The sequence below is a fragment of the Megalobrama amblycephala genome, linkage group LG3 (genome assembly GCF_018812025.1).
Source record: "Megalobrama amblycephala isolate DHTTF-2021 linkage group LG3, ASM1881202v1, whole genome shotgun sequence".
Lineage (NCBI taxonomy): Eukaryota > Metazoa > Chordata > Actinopteri > Cypriniformes > Xenocyprididae > Megalobrama > Megalobrama amblycephala.
In genome coordinates, this window is record NC_063046.1 from 42,786,308 (window position 1) to 42,801,528 (window position 15,221).

The 15,221-nt window shown below is 35.9% G+C and overlaps 1 protein-coding gene across 2 annotated transcripts in view; it reads right to left on the minus strand.

Annotated features, from left to right (window-relative positions):
* Window positions 1-209: 209 nt before the first annotated feature.
* cpne7 (copine VII) overlaps window positions 210-15,221 on the minus strand; it is an 82,940-nt gene continuing 67,928 nt past the window's right edge. The window contains exons 13-17 of one of the 2 annotated variants that reach the window (XM_048185558.1): window positions 12,961-13,012; window positions 9,855-9,988; window positions 6,071-6,307; window positions 2,228-2,405; window positions 210-2,146 (exon numbers count right to left, since the gene is read on the minus strand). In XM_048185558.1, the coding sequence (XP_048041515.1) occupies window positions 2,265-2,405; window positions 6,071-6,307; window positions 9,855-9,988; window positions 12,961-13,012 (564 nt within the window). In that variant the 3' untranslated portion in view covers window positions 210-2,146; window positions 2,228-2,264. Of the gene's footprint in view, window positions 2,406-6,070; window positions 6,308-9,854; window positions 9,989-12,960; window positions 13,013-15,221 lie in introns of both variants that reach the window. The other variant, XM_048185557.1, reaches the window with a different exon arrangement.

Genomic DNA, 15,221 nt, shown 5'->3' on the forward strand with positions numbered 1-15,221 from the left:
TGTAAACTCTGTGTGTACGGCAATGTCGCGTGTCACTGAACAGCAGTCAATTAAACAGTAGGCTGCATCTGTTTGAGTGCCGCTGACACACAAACATCAGAATGAAAACAGCACTTTACACTTTTTTTTTTATCACTTTTCATATTCACTTTGCCTACATTTTACAACAATTTCAAATGAAGCTTTAAATGAATAAATGAATTAAATGAATGCTTTAAAGCCATTTCAATGTTAAAATGCTTTTTTTATCACATATAATGTGGCTACCCTTGTGAAAATAGGTACACTTTATCATACTTTTAAAGAGTACTTATTACAGAAATAATAAAGAATATACTTAAGTGTGAACTCAGCGTAATGTTTGCATTGCAATAAGATGTAATTGCATCTTATTTACAATTAAATGAAAATGTATTATAGTTGAAATTTATATTAAATTCAATTAGCTGAACCCTAAGACTGTTTTTTGGACCACTTCAATAGGACTTAAGTACATATTTATATGTAATTTCATAATTATTTCTGTTGTCTTTGAAATATGGAATAAAGTATGGTAAATTACCATTCAATTACAGTAAATTAAAATATTCTTTAATGTCATTTTTATTTAAACTCGTATGTCATGTACAGTATTTAAATATATTTGTAATGGTGAAGTTGCAATTTAGTACATTTTAATTATATTAACTGCATAACACGTTACAGTTAAAATTAGAATCAAGCAATTTACATGCTCTTTAGTTTGTTAGTCAACACATCAAAATAAGTGTACTTTTAAAAAACACTAAAGATTAGAAACTTTTAATTTGATATTATTACAAAGTGTACTTTTTAAAAGTGTACTTAAGTGTGTTAAGAAACATTCATAAAAGTGGAATCTCTCTAAGTACACTTAAGTTGCCTTTTATTTCATTAATATTATATCATCTACAAGTATATATTACATTTTTTTTTTTTTTTTAAATATATACTTTTAAGATTTGAAGTACACTATAAGTGGACATTCAATACAATAAAGCGCATTTTTTCACAAGGGAAGATATGCCATACGGTACATAGTTTGGGGTGGACTATCTGTTTGGCAGTGTTGAAACAGTTCTGTTTGGTTCTGCTAACTGCACAAAAATTATACTTCACCTTTTTAACTAGAGCAGAGATTTGTACACGTCTCTCATGATTGACACAGTGCCTGTGGCAATGATCAACTGTTTCCACAAACCATTTAAACAGGAAAAAAATATCAATTAATGTACATTTGAGTAAGAGCATTGGCGCAGAGACACACAATATTGATGACTAGGGATGTGAACAAAACATTCTCAGGCAACCTACTGACTAGTTGACTTAAAATTCTTAAAGAAGTCCTGTATAATTAGGCTGGCTTCATTTTCACCAATCAGACGTGTTTGTTATGGGATGTTAACAGATGCATTCAAGTTAGACATAATGGAATGAAACAGAAACATTTTTAAAAGGTATTTTTCTGAAAAACTCTTTTTAACTTGACACAGTGTCTTAAGACTGGCGTAAGATGCTTAAAAAACAGCATGTCTGCGTGTGTATGGCTGTTGCACCGGTGCTTTAAAGGTGATGGATTTAAAGACGCAGGTTTTCCAAGTGGGTTTCACGGTGCAAATTGTCAAACAGCGCTCTATCAGCATGCTAATTAAAGCACCACTGCTAAAATATTTAAAACTAGTTGACCTGACTAATTGACTAGTCAGCTGATGACCGTTTTCACACCCTTTATCTTTACATCAAAATGATCATGATTTTAGCTATATTTGTCCAGCAAAACCAAAGCATTCAGTCAATGTACATGCAATTATCTATAGAATAACTCTTCATATTACATTGAACGTTTGCGGCCAGTTCTGTTCCAGTTCTCCGGGAGTCCAGAAATGAAAGGAGCCCACGGGCAGTCTTCGAAAGCTCTGAAGGACATACAAAACAGCAGAATGCAGAAGTGTCCTTCGTGCAGTTGAAAAGAGTCAGCGGGGACCAGAAGGCCTGTGGTGATGATGGGAATTCAATGTACTGTCAGCCCTGTCTGAAAAGGACTCCGGTTTGCATGCTGGGGGAGCAGTCATGGTGTCAAGGGTAAGATCGGCCACCAAGATCCAAACCGTCAGTCATGTATGAACACCTTATGAATGAACAAAATGTAGTCAGTGTACTGTATGTTGCGGCAGAGCAGCCCTGTCCCAGCTCTTACTCTTTGCAGTACCGTGGAGGAGTACAGGGCTAGACCGGAGGCTTGAGTGTTATTCAGGTGTGTTGGCGATGGAGTTGGGAGCTGAATTCAGCACTGGGTTCATGGGCGGTATGGCCTTGTGACTGAAGTACTCCACTACCTGTTTAGGCACCTCCGCAAGGACACACTTGGCCAGTGCAGCTGGTGAAGCCTGCAAAATTTACACTTTTATTGACCTCCATGAGGGGGAAAAACATTAACAATAGTGAAAATCAACCAAATTCATGGTCAATTGTGTTCAAACAAAGAGATGAGGAAAGTATAATTTGTGATTTAAATTGTTTGGTAGAGAGCCAAGCAGCAGGCTGTTGAGAGTATTTACACATTTTTAATCCTCGCTTCTCTAAAATTATTGTTTTTCTGTTTGTTTTTTTTTCTGGCTGTGTACATCAGTGGAGGGAACAAACCGCTCTTGTGGAGAAAATTTCTGCACCACTGGCATATGCTGGTTCGCCTCGCTGCCTGCATCATTCACCAACGCACCATATCATTTATGTAAGGCATCCGTGACTGTGTTACATTTACTTTTCAAATTTTAAGGCTATATAAAGTATTACAATCTATTAATTTTTCTTTCCAAAGGCCTTGAATTGATATGAAATTATACAATTAGGTACTGAGTAATATTAATTAACAACATTTACTTACTATAGAGTTATGGTATGGTTTAGGGTTAGTTGCTTGTAATTATGCATAATTTACTGTTATTACTATAGTTAGTTCATGCAAGTACATAAAGTCTTACCCAAAACACTTTAGCTGCTATTGATGTAATTACAGAAATTAATTACAGATGTAATTACATGCAGGTATTTTTAAGTATAAGAACAATGTACAACATATGTAGACAATAAGTGCAATGTATTAAATGGTTAATTTAAATGTTAGTACATAGTAGTGAAAGAATTAATATAAAGTGGGGGCCCTGTATTTTCTAGATTAGTACCATTTATGAAAGCCTGCTTATTCCCCAGAGTAAAGAAAATAAAAAGGTCTGTGACTTTATTTCTATATAATAGTGACTTTATATCTCCCAGTTGTGTCTGTGCGGTATATCTTGCAATGCAGTTTTGTTTCTCATAACTGCTACTTTATATTTCACAGTGCGATTATATTTCAGAATTGCAACTTTATATATTTTAATCTTAACTTTATTTCTCAGAATTTGCAACTTTACATCTCACACTTGCAAATATAACCTCACTGGCCACTTTCTTAGGTCAACCAATGACATGGCAGTAACTCAGTGCATTTAGGCATGTAGACATGGTCAAGATGATCTACTGAAGTTCAAACTGAACATCAGAATGGTGAAGAAAGATGATTTAAGTGACAGATGGGCTGGTCTGAGTGTTTCAGAAACTGCTGATCTACTGGGATTTTCATGCACAACCATCTGTGGGTTTACAGAATGGTCCGAAAAAGAGAAAATATACACTGAGCAACAGTTCTGTGTCTTGTTGATGCCAGAGGTCAGAGGAGAATGGCCAGACTGGTTTGAGCTGACAGAAAGACAACAGTAAGTCCGTGTGCCCACCGAAGTATTTTCCCCCGCGACTAGTGTATTTTTCCAATAGTTTTCAATGGGAGCGCCGTGAGCACCTATTTCATGCTGAAGTGCTACTTTTTACTGGTCACCAAAAGTTGAAGAATGTTCAACTTTGGGTAAAACGCAGCACTCATCACTGTCACTTTGTACCCAGCCGTCCAATCACAGTGGAGGAGGGGCGGGACAAATACTACACTGACCAACCATCACATTCTGCTTGTACAACGTCAACAGACGACAACAACAAGCATAATAACGAAACAAAAAAATTTAAAACAAGAACCGGAGCAAATACTTTACATTGTATCAACATTTTTATATAGAAACAATGCAGAAACAAACTATCTGTGAAATGAGATACTAGAAACACTTCTGCGGATATTCCGTATCATAGCAAGGAAAACATCTCAACTGAAAGCTGCGCTGCCGAAGCACTCTCAAGCGCTCACAGCAAGGCATTTTCAGCTGGCTAAAAATGCTTTGGTGGACACACCACTCATTACAACCGATGTCTGCAGAAGAGCATCTCTGAACGCACAGAATTTGGAGTAAACAACATGAAAGCATGGATTCATCCTGCCTCGTATCAACGGTTCAGGCTGCTGGTGGTGTAATGGTGTGGAGATATTTTCTTGGCACATTTTGGGCCCCTTAATACCAATTGAGCATTGTTGCTGGTCATGTTCATCCCTTTATAACCACAGTGTACCCACCGTCTGATGGATGCTTCCAGCAGGATATAATACACCATGTCCCAAAGCTCAAATCATTTTAAACTAATTTCTTGAACATGACAGTGAGTTCGCTAAACTCAAATGTCCTCCATAGTCACCATATCTCAATCCAATAGAGCAGCTTTGGGATATGCTGGAATGGGAGTTTCACTTCGTGGATGCGTAGCTGACAAAACTACAACAACTGCATGATGCTATCATGACAATATGGACCATAATCGTTGAGGAATATTTTCGGCTCCTTTTTGAATCGATGCCATGATGAAGTAAAGTAGTTCTGAAGTCAAAAGGGGTCCAACCCAGTACTAGAAAGGTGTACCTAATAAAGTGGCTGGTGAGTGTAAATTTCACAATGTGATTTCTTATTTTCAAATGTATTTCTGGTAACACTTTATTTTAGGGTCTTTTAACTAGTTGCTTATTAGCATGCATATTACTAGAATATTGGCTGTTTATTAGTACTTATAAAGCACATATTAATGCCTTATTCTACATGACCTTATTCTACATTCTTAATCCTACCCAATACCTAAACTTTACAACTACCTTTCTAACTATTAATATGCAGTAAATTAGGAGTTTATTAAGGGAAAAGGGGTAGTTAATAGTTTATATGTGTTCCCTATACTAAAGTGTTACCGTTACTCTGAGGTGGAAACAGTCTTTCTTACTTAATATAAATATTTTTGATAGGGTGAGGATTAAAATAACCAACATGTTCTCCAACCAATACGACCATATAGATCGTTTGTCACTTCCCTGAAATACGACCCATATGAGCGTTTACTAAAAGTGGCGCCCCTATCGACAACAGGACACTTTCATTTTAATTCATGAAATACGACTCATAGGAGCGTTTGCTAAAATTGTGCCCCTTTCGACAACAGGACACTTTCATTTTAATGCATTGTTCCCTTTTATCTGCATCATGTTTCAGGTTTCGCGTAGCTCAATTGGTAGAGCATTGCAATAACAATATGCAATCATGTGATCATGTGATCGTGGGTTCGATCCCAGGAAACACATGTGCTCATAAAATGTGTATGCACTATAAGTCACTAAGGTTAGGTTTAGGGATGGGGGTGGGTTTTAGTCGTTAATAAAAAAAATAGTTTTGGTAAATGGAAATAGGAGAAATGGTGTAAAAAGTCCACATATTGCATTTAAATGAACACGCATTTTGATTGGTAATGACAGTCATACGTCATTTCATGATGACAGACGTAACACGACACTGTCATTATTTTTACGCCCACTAGAGGGCGCATGACTTCAAAACGTAAATATAGGTCGTAATAAGGTGCTTGAAAAACGACCTATAGGGTCGTTTTTTTTTTGGAGGACAGTCTCAAAATAACTGCTGCTTAACTTATGTTTTTGTATTTTATTGCATTTAAATTTTTTTTTATTATTATTAATTACATTTCAAGTTTAATTCTGCAAAACACAGATATCCTCTTTCTGAGCAACAGGAGCTACAATAACACATGTAACTTCATTTGCAAATTCCCAGTGACTGACAAAAATACTAACCGTTTTAAAGTCTCTGAAGGGCACAAACTGGACGATGTCCCTCAAGACAGGTTCCCCTTTGGGTGAGCGCAGGACTCCATCATCTCCATCGAGGATCTGCATGTCCGTGAAGTCTGCGTTTCCCACTCCCACTATGATGATGGACATAGGCTGGTAGGAGGCCCGAACAATGGCCTCCCGTGTATCGGCCATGTCTGTTACCACCCCGTCTGTGAGGATCAGCAGGATATGATATAGCTGGCAGAGAAAAGGGTTGTTATCAGGTATTTTATTTTATTTTTACACTGTAATATACATGTCCGGAGCTCATCAAAGCACTTCATTTCAAGGAAAAATGGAAAAATTCAAATTCTGTCATTATTTGCTGAGCATCATGTCGTATTTGAGTTTAGAACAACATGAGTGTGAGTAAATAAAAACTTAATTTTAATTTATGGGTGAACTGTCCCTTTAAATGCCTCAATAGTAATAAACAGAATATGAGATAGATTCTAAAATAGGCAGTCATTAGGCTAAAATTAGCAATATTTACTGGCCTGAACATCCCCGGGGTCCGGGTAACATTAAACATGCAAAGTCTACAGTTTGAATGAATGGCCTGGTTTCTGAACATTGATCTCACTGAGCTCATTTACTGAAAAACGATCACTTTTGGGGAAGGGGTGATCTAAGATTAAATAATAAATGAAGATCATCACAAGGACATGTGTGTAGAAGACAGAAAGGAAATAGGGCAATGCATAGAAAACTGCTAAGCCTGAGGGCAAATATTTGACCCGAGACCATTAAATGACATGTAAAGTGACTTGATAGAATTTTAAATTGATTGTAGTTCCGTTAATTACCAAAACAGCCCTCAAGATAATAAGCTGAAAACACTATAAAATGTCTTATTTGGACCTTGACTAAATTTCTAAGGTTAGAAATGACATGGGGTGGGGGGTGTTGAGGAACAAGGATGGTCAGAGGCAAATTGATTAAAGCACTTTAAAGAGTGCAAGGCGCAAAATCCTGTTTTTATTCAAATTTCACCTGCAGTCCAGAAACTAAATTAACTTCACCTGCATATTTCATCCTGAATATGAATGTTATATCACCAAAAACAAAGTTATTTTTTTCATTGAAAGTACAAACACTGTCTTTTCAATTCAAATTTGGAAAAGGCAGAAACCATCATTGCTATTTGCATGATGAAATTAAAACTGCAATATTATTGCTAGGGACTCAAAGCCAAATACCTCATTTAGAAAGGCACAAATAATGAATTCTATTGAATAATATAAGCTGTAATATTCGTTAGGCTAATTATCCAAGTATGGAAGCTTGTTTGTGCCATGAAATAAAAAATAAAAAAGTAGGTAATTGGTAATTGCAACTTTTTATCTCACAGCTCAGACTTTTTTCTCGCAATTGCGAATTTTTATATCTCACAATTCTGACTTTTGCGAGTTATAAAGTCAGAATTGTGTGATATAAAGTCAGAATTGCGAGTTATAAAGTCAAAATTGTGAGTTATAAAGTCAGAATTGTGAGATAAATACTCGTAATCGCAAGAAAAATGCAATTCTGATTTTATATCTCGCAATTTTGATTTTATAACTTGTAATTCTGACTTTATATCATGCAATTACCTTTTTTATTTTATTTTTTATTTAGTGGCAGAAACAAGCACAAACATAAATTTATATTTTTAATGACCATCTAATATATTATTGGACTCATCAGTGAATGGTGAGATATTTTGCTAAATGAAATGATCCTGCCAGAAGTATTGCGTGAGAAGTTCATTATGTCTGCTCTATCTGTATCACCTCAGTGAGCATTTATGAGGAATTATGCTTCACAGTAAAGTGAATTGAGCTTTTTTCTGACTTTTCAGTATGAACGCTAGTGTGTTTTGAAACGATGTTTCAAATGTATCAGGATTAATGTAGACATAGCCTAAAGTTTGAGCTTTAGGAATGAAAAAATGCTCATAGTCTGATTTAATATTCAAATTGGATGGCTGCATTGTATGCATCTCTGAGTTACAAACATTTATGGCCCACTTTATAGACATTCCATTTACTATAAGTAACTTTGCAACTACATGTGAACTAACTCTCATTAATTTATAACTCTCATTAGAGTATAAGTAGACTGTTAGGGTTAGTAGAATAAATTGGCATGTAGTTGCAAAGTTACTTATAGTCAGTATAAAGTGTTAACAGACATTAAGCAGACAGTCTACTGATACTCTAATGACTGCTAGTTGACATGTAGATGCAAAGTTACTTATAGTTAGTAGAATGTCTGAACACTTAATTTTAAGGTGACGTTGTTACATGTTACTACATGTACTTACTATGTACATGTAAATTATGCATACTTGTAAGAAACTAACCCTAAACCAAACCCTAACCATAACTCTATAGTAAGTACGTAGTTAAATAATATTACTCAGGTACTTGTAAACAATGTCTAAAGTGGACCAACGAAAGTGTTACCAACCTAAGATACCATATTATGATATGATTCAAGCAGAAGCCATTTAGCTTTTTTAAATTTACTTAAAATATGTAATAAAAACATTTACATCTAAAATAGGGTTCGAAATTTTGAGTAACACTATTTTACAGTGTTCTTGTTACACACGTTACATTTATAGTATATAAATGTTACATTTATAACATTTATAACACGTTACATTTATAACTATAAATTATGCATAATTATGTGCAACTAAACCTAAACCAAACTCTAATCATACCCACACCATATAGTAAGTACACATATAGTTAATTATTATTACTCAGTACTTAAGTGTTTAATTACACGGTAACATGGACACATTAAAATAAAGTGTAACCAAATTTTGTTTCCGGTTTAAACCCTGTCCACATCTGGATCAGAATATGGATACAGACACGGCTCACTTTGTCACTGCAACAAATACAGATAAATACACAGAAAATAGCTTCACTGTACACCCTGGTTACACTTTATTTGGTAACACTTTATTTTACAATGTCATTGTTACATATGTTACATGTAGTTACTCTAGTAATAACTATAAATTATGCATAATTACATGCAACTAACCCTAAACCAAACCAAGGGTTACATAAGTACATGTAGTTACTTAATATTACTCAGTACTTAAATGTATAATTACAGTGTAACAAAGACACCTTAAAATAAAGTGTAACCCTTCTCTGTGTTACAGTATAATTATACATTTAAGTACTAGTAATGATAGTTAACTTCATGTACTTACTATTAGGGTAGGGTTAGAATTTGGGTTTAGCTTAGGGTACGTAATAACGTGTGTAATTATGCATATCTTATTGTAATTACTACAGTAACTACATGTAACAAGGACACTGTAAAATAAAGCATTATAGCCACACCCCTAATTACCATATAAAGCTGGGGGTTAATGTAATTGAATTTTTAAAAGGATGTTTATATACATTTTTGAGTGATCATAGTACTAGTAATTCATCAAATAATGGAGACACACATATCCAGATGCATGCAGTAAAACAAACTTTCTGCATTTCAAAGTGCCTCACTGGGAAAACATTTTTTTAGAACATTTTCACTCAGACTAAAAGACTGAAATAGTGTTTTTTTATATAGTATTTTCTTCTTTTATTTACAACTTTGAAAAATCATTTTAACATTTACAGAACTCACAGCAACACTTTTGTGTTTTACCTGATTGCACAATTCTTTTAACGATTCCAGTGCTCATTTTTAGTGAAATTCCCCTTCAGTAAAAATAAACTTTAAAGAAACTCACAGAAGCGTCTTTGATGGGTTCTCTCCCAGCCGCCAGTTTAGCTATTCTGCTGATGATGGGAGCCACATTAGTGGGACCGTAGAGCTGGATCTTGGGCAGGCAGTTTTGGTAGGCTTCCACGACCCCCTGGATCTCTGATCAGAGAGAGAGGGGACACGGCTATCACTTCTGTTCTGGAGGCTTATTTGTATTTCTCTCTCTGTCTCGACGGGCTTTCTGAGAGCAGTGCTGAAGTATTGGCAGCAAAAGCAACAGATTTTGGGATCAAATCAGTGGAGAGACTGAGCTGGAACTCTTCATCTTCTGCAGAAATGTAAAAGGACTGAAGCAAGCCCAAGATTTTTCACAGTCTTCACACATTCCCTTTGAGTGTTAAAGGAATTGTTCACCCAGAAATTAAAATTTGGTCATTATTTACTCTCCCACATGTCGTTCCAAAACCATATGTCTTTTCTTTTTCCATGAAACACAAAAGCAAAAATGTTGAGGAATGTTCTGTACACTCATTTCTGAGTTTTCTGGGTCTGAGTTGTTAATTAATTAGCATTATAAATATGATATATGTGAGGAATAGTCTACATTTTGTAATCGTTTTGGAACATGGCATCTGGTTCAGTCTAGTCATCAGCTGGACATTGGTTGGTCCAAAAAACAGCTTAACCACCTTGAGCTGGTATGATCAACTGCTTTGTTGCTGGCCTAAGATCGTCTACCATGACTAATTTGGACTGGCTAGATACCAGCTACCAGCTTCCAAACACAGTTAGCAGCTTCAAGTTTTTTTTTATTTTTTTTATATATATTAAAATGCATTCTCTTATCCCAGGCCATTGACTACTATTAATATGCAATTCATGGGTTTATCTCCTCTAAAAGTGAACACATTAAGCCTCCCAGGCACCATCTAAACATCCACTAAATCTGTCAGTCTCATTCCAACTCAAACTATAGCATGAGTTTAGGGCGTGGCTACTGTAGCAGGCGGAGCCAGAGGTGTGTTTAGCCACTATGGGACTATGACTGACGCATTACATGGGAAAAGACATTCATCTTCGGTTACAGAAATGCAAGCGAAAAATCACTGCATTTAGACCTTCAAAGATTAAACAGGTCATGAACATGTCAAAGTGAACGGGGCATTGTGATGCAGCATGCTACAATGGATGCTTCAATATAACACAGCATCATCATGCAACCATTCAGAAAGAAAATGTGCAGTTCATAATGTTTATTCAGCCTCAGATAGTTGTGGTACATTGTTAAAAATGCGACAGATATGTTGGATGCAGGGCTTGACGTTAACTTTTTTGCTCACCAGCCACTGTGACTAGTGGTTTTCCAAAGTTACTAACCACTCAGTATTTTTACTGGCCACAATTTTGACATCGATACCATGGGGGGAAACTGCCATATAGATATTTTTAATATTTTCTCAGAATTTGGCAGCAGGTATATTAGGCTGCTGTCACTTTAAAACCTGACGCACAGATCAAATATACTGTTACACATGCATTTTCTTTCTCAACTGTTTATGTTCACTTAAAACATAACTGACTGTGTCTACGTGAATACTCGCCAAGATTGGCATTATGACATTAATTTGCATGTATTTGACTGTTTAAGCACAATAAGCAGTGAAAAAGAGTTAAATTTAATACTGAGAGGAGGCTTTATGTGTGCACACTTTGGGTGTGAGCACAAAATTTGTGGGAATGAGTAAATTTATGTGCAATATGCACAATCCCATGCCGAAATTCAAGCTCTGTAACACCAACAGTATTCATCCGGAGCAAATGAAATGAGTGAGTGATGTGGATATGTTTGTTTGCACGAGCTCTGTAATTCAGCACTCCAGTAAAGTCACGGCACGTTTATATTATAACATTTTATCAAATAGATTGCTTAAAATCAAGCAGCTTTACCATATTAAAATATTAAAAACTGTGTCATTCTCTCATTTCATCAGAAGTACAAATTCATTTTCTACTATAAAGCAGTTCTCCAGTGTTCACGTTTTCACTCGCGGACGTCTGACTTCTACGGACTCGAGAGAAGAAATTAATTGTAAAAGATTTTCTGAGTAAAAGAAGGCGGAGCCTCAGTGCCCACCTACCTTACGTAATGGCCACGGACCAATGGTAGTACAAAGGTGTTTACCAGCCGAAGCAAAATTTTCCAGAAAGTTAGCTTTGCCAAGCTGTTTCAAACTTCCAAAACAAACTCCAAATGAACTACATTTCAGCTGGATTTTGTTCTAAATGATGTCACATCAGTTTGCTCTTCAATTTTATTTGAAGTATATCGGGTCATTTAATGTCAAGCCCTGGTTTGATGGGTTTATCATAAGTGAGATGCTCACATTAGCTCTAGAAAGAGTGTTAGCCTTTGCTTACTAATGACACATAGCAACACAGCTAAAAGTATTCCTAATGTACTTTTATTGAAAGTGGCCTACTTTTACCTGTTGAGACATGCCTTTACAAGCATCCATAAGAGCTGTTTCTGATGTTTGAGTTGGGAGAGGCACAATGCGCAAAAGGGGTGTTTGCAAGGTGTCGCAGAAACTATATATATATACTATATTCCATTCAAACTTATGCCTTTTGACAGATTTACCATGCCATGATTGGTCTGGTGCATGACGCAGGTCTGATGTCAATGACGATTGGTCAGGACACATTGGTGTCATTGATGTCACTATAACATTGATATCAAACCTGACTTGGAGCCTTAAAGGAATGTAATATTAGAATGGATGGTGACAGCGGAGGGCGAGATTTTCTTTAAATAGAACATATATTTTGATCTGTTCCTCACACAAAGATGGCATCAGATGGCTTCAGGAGAAAGGGGACCACTTTTATGAAAAGCGCTTTTTTGGAAAAAGTGGCCATTCTTCAACATTTCTCCTTTTGTGTTCCACAGAAGAAAGAAAGTCATTTAAAGTTTGAAACGTCAGTGAGGGGAAAAGTAAATGCTGATAGAATTTTTATTTGTGACTGAACATTTCCTATAACTTTTACAATAGCTTCAGAAACATCACTGAGTGTCTCTGTTCAATTCCCATGAGATACTTTCTAACATATAAAGTGCCTGTTATTTTTACCTTCACATTCATCATCCTCTGGGTTGAAATTGATGGCAAAGTCATGAGACACCTGTAGTTTAGAGAAGAGAAACACACAGAAAGGCTTTGTTTACTCAACTTCAACTTGTTTAGTATGCTCTTACACACCTGGTTTCTGGTTAAAAACCTAATTCAAGGTCAAAAAATCCTGCTGTTAAAAGAAGGCAATAAATCATGCAGTGCTTGATGGGCTTATTTGCATGTTTCTGCAACACTATGCATGAAATGACCCAATGATGTTAATGCTAGAACAAAATAGCATCCTCCCTACTGATTTGCCCTACAGTAAGCAACAACCACTGTGAGCCCACTCTAATAATTTTTAAGCACAAATTTCACTGAAATAGATTTTCTTTTGTTGACAAAGACATTCCGAATATAACTATTTTTATTATTATTATATTTCTTTGAAAAGGAAATAGACCTCACAGCTGCATTGTGCACTGCAATCTGCCTGAACAAACAGAGCATAAAATGAAATCCTGTGACAGTTTACTTTCAACACAAGGGGAAGCCTTTGCAAGCTGTTATTATTTTAATTATGTGAGAATAACCTATTTTTGCTGTAAAGGTTGGTATTTCATGAGAGAGAGTCTGTAAATAAAAATAAAATTAGTTATGACTTGGCACATGTGAGATGAAGCGTGCCAAGGGCTGCAGTCTACCAAATAGTGAAGATGGTAGATACTTCCACATTTACAATTTACACCAAACAAGACCATCCTTGTGAAAAAGACGCACACTTAATATTATTGAATGTGCACTTGCAGATAACTTGAAATCTTAAAAGTACTTGCTGTCCATTTTTTACTGCATTGTGGCTGAATTATTGTTTTGATTTCAAAAAAAACTTGCTTTGTCTTATAGTCACACCAGTTGATATACACTATATTACCAAAAGTATTGGGACACCCCTCTAAATCATTGAATTCAGGTGTTCCAATCAGTTCCATTGCCACAGGTGTATAAAATCAAGCACCTAGGAATGCAAACTGCTTCTACAAACATTTATGTAGTACCATTCCGATGAAGTAGCGATTTTTAAAGATTATTTTTCTGTCTAAAATGACTGCACTACACCTGAGGGTTAAAGTCCCCCTGTAGTCATATCTATTAAAAATCATCTTTGATGAACAAAATGACATATTTAAAGGTGCCCTAGATTCAGAATTTGAATTTACCTCGGCATAGTTGAATAACAAGAGTTCAGTACATGGAAAAGACATACATTGAGTTTCAAACCCCATTGTTTCCTCCTTCTTATGTAAATCTCATTTGTTTAAAAGACTTCCGGAAAACACTCGGATCTCAACATAACACAGACTGTTACGCAACAGTCGGGATCATTAATATTTGCATAATGCCAGCCCATTCCATGCATTAGACAAGGAAAGGCAGTATTAACGGCTGGATCTGTGCACAGACAAGGTAAACAAGCAAGAACAACAGCGAAAAATGGCAGATGGAGCAATAATAACTGACATGATCCATGATATCATGATATTTTTAGTGATATTTGTAAATTGTCTTTCTAAATGTCTCATTAGCATGTTGCTAATATACTGTTAAATGTGGTTAAAGTTACCATCGTTTCTTACTGTATTCACGGAGACGAGAGCCGTTCGCTATTTTCATTTTTAAACACTTGCAGTCTGTATAATGCATAAACACAACTTCATTCTTTGTAAATCTCTCCAACAGTGTAGCATTAGCCGTTAGCCACAGAGCATATAGCCTCAAACTCACACAGAATCAAACGTAACCATCTAAATAAATACTTTACTCACATAATTCGTAGCATGCATACAGCATGCACGACGAACATCTTGTAAAGATCCGATTTGAGGGTTATAATAGCTGTGTGAACTGTTTATGCGATGTATATATAGTTGAGAGCTCATGGGGCAGAGGGAACGCATCTCTTAAAGGGGCCGTACTGAAAAAATCAGTGCATAGTTAATGATGCCCCAAAATAGGCAGCTAAAAAAATTAATAAAAAAAAATCTATGGGGTATTTTGAGCTGAAACTTCACAGACACATTCAGGGGACACCTAGGACTTATATTACATCTTGTAAAAAAACAATCTAGGGCACCTTTAAAGTTTTTTTCCTTTGAAAAAAACTCTTCATGCCTTAAAATAGCTTGAATGTAACTCTACACCCTTACCTCATTTAGTATACGTGGATCAATGAATATGCAAATTAGCCCCGCCTCCATTTGCTCATGAGATTAACTCAC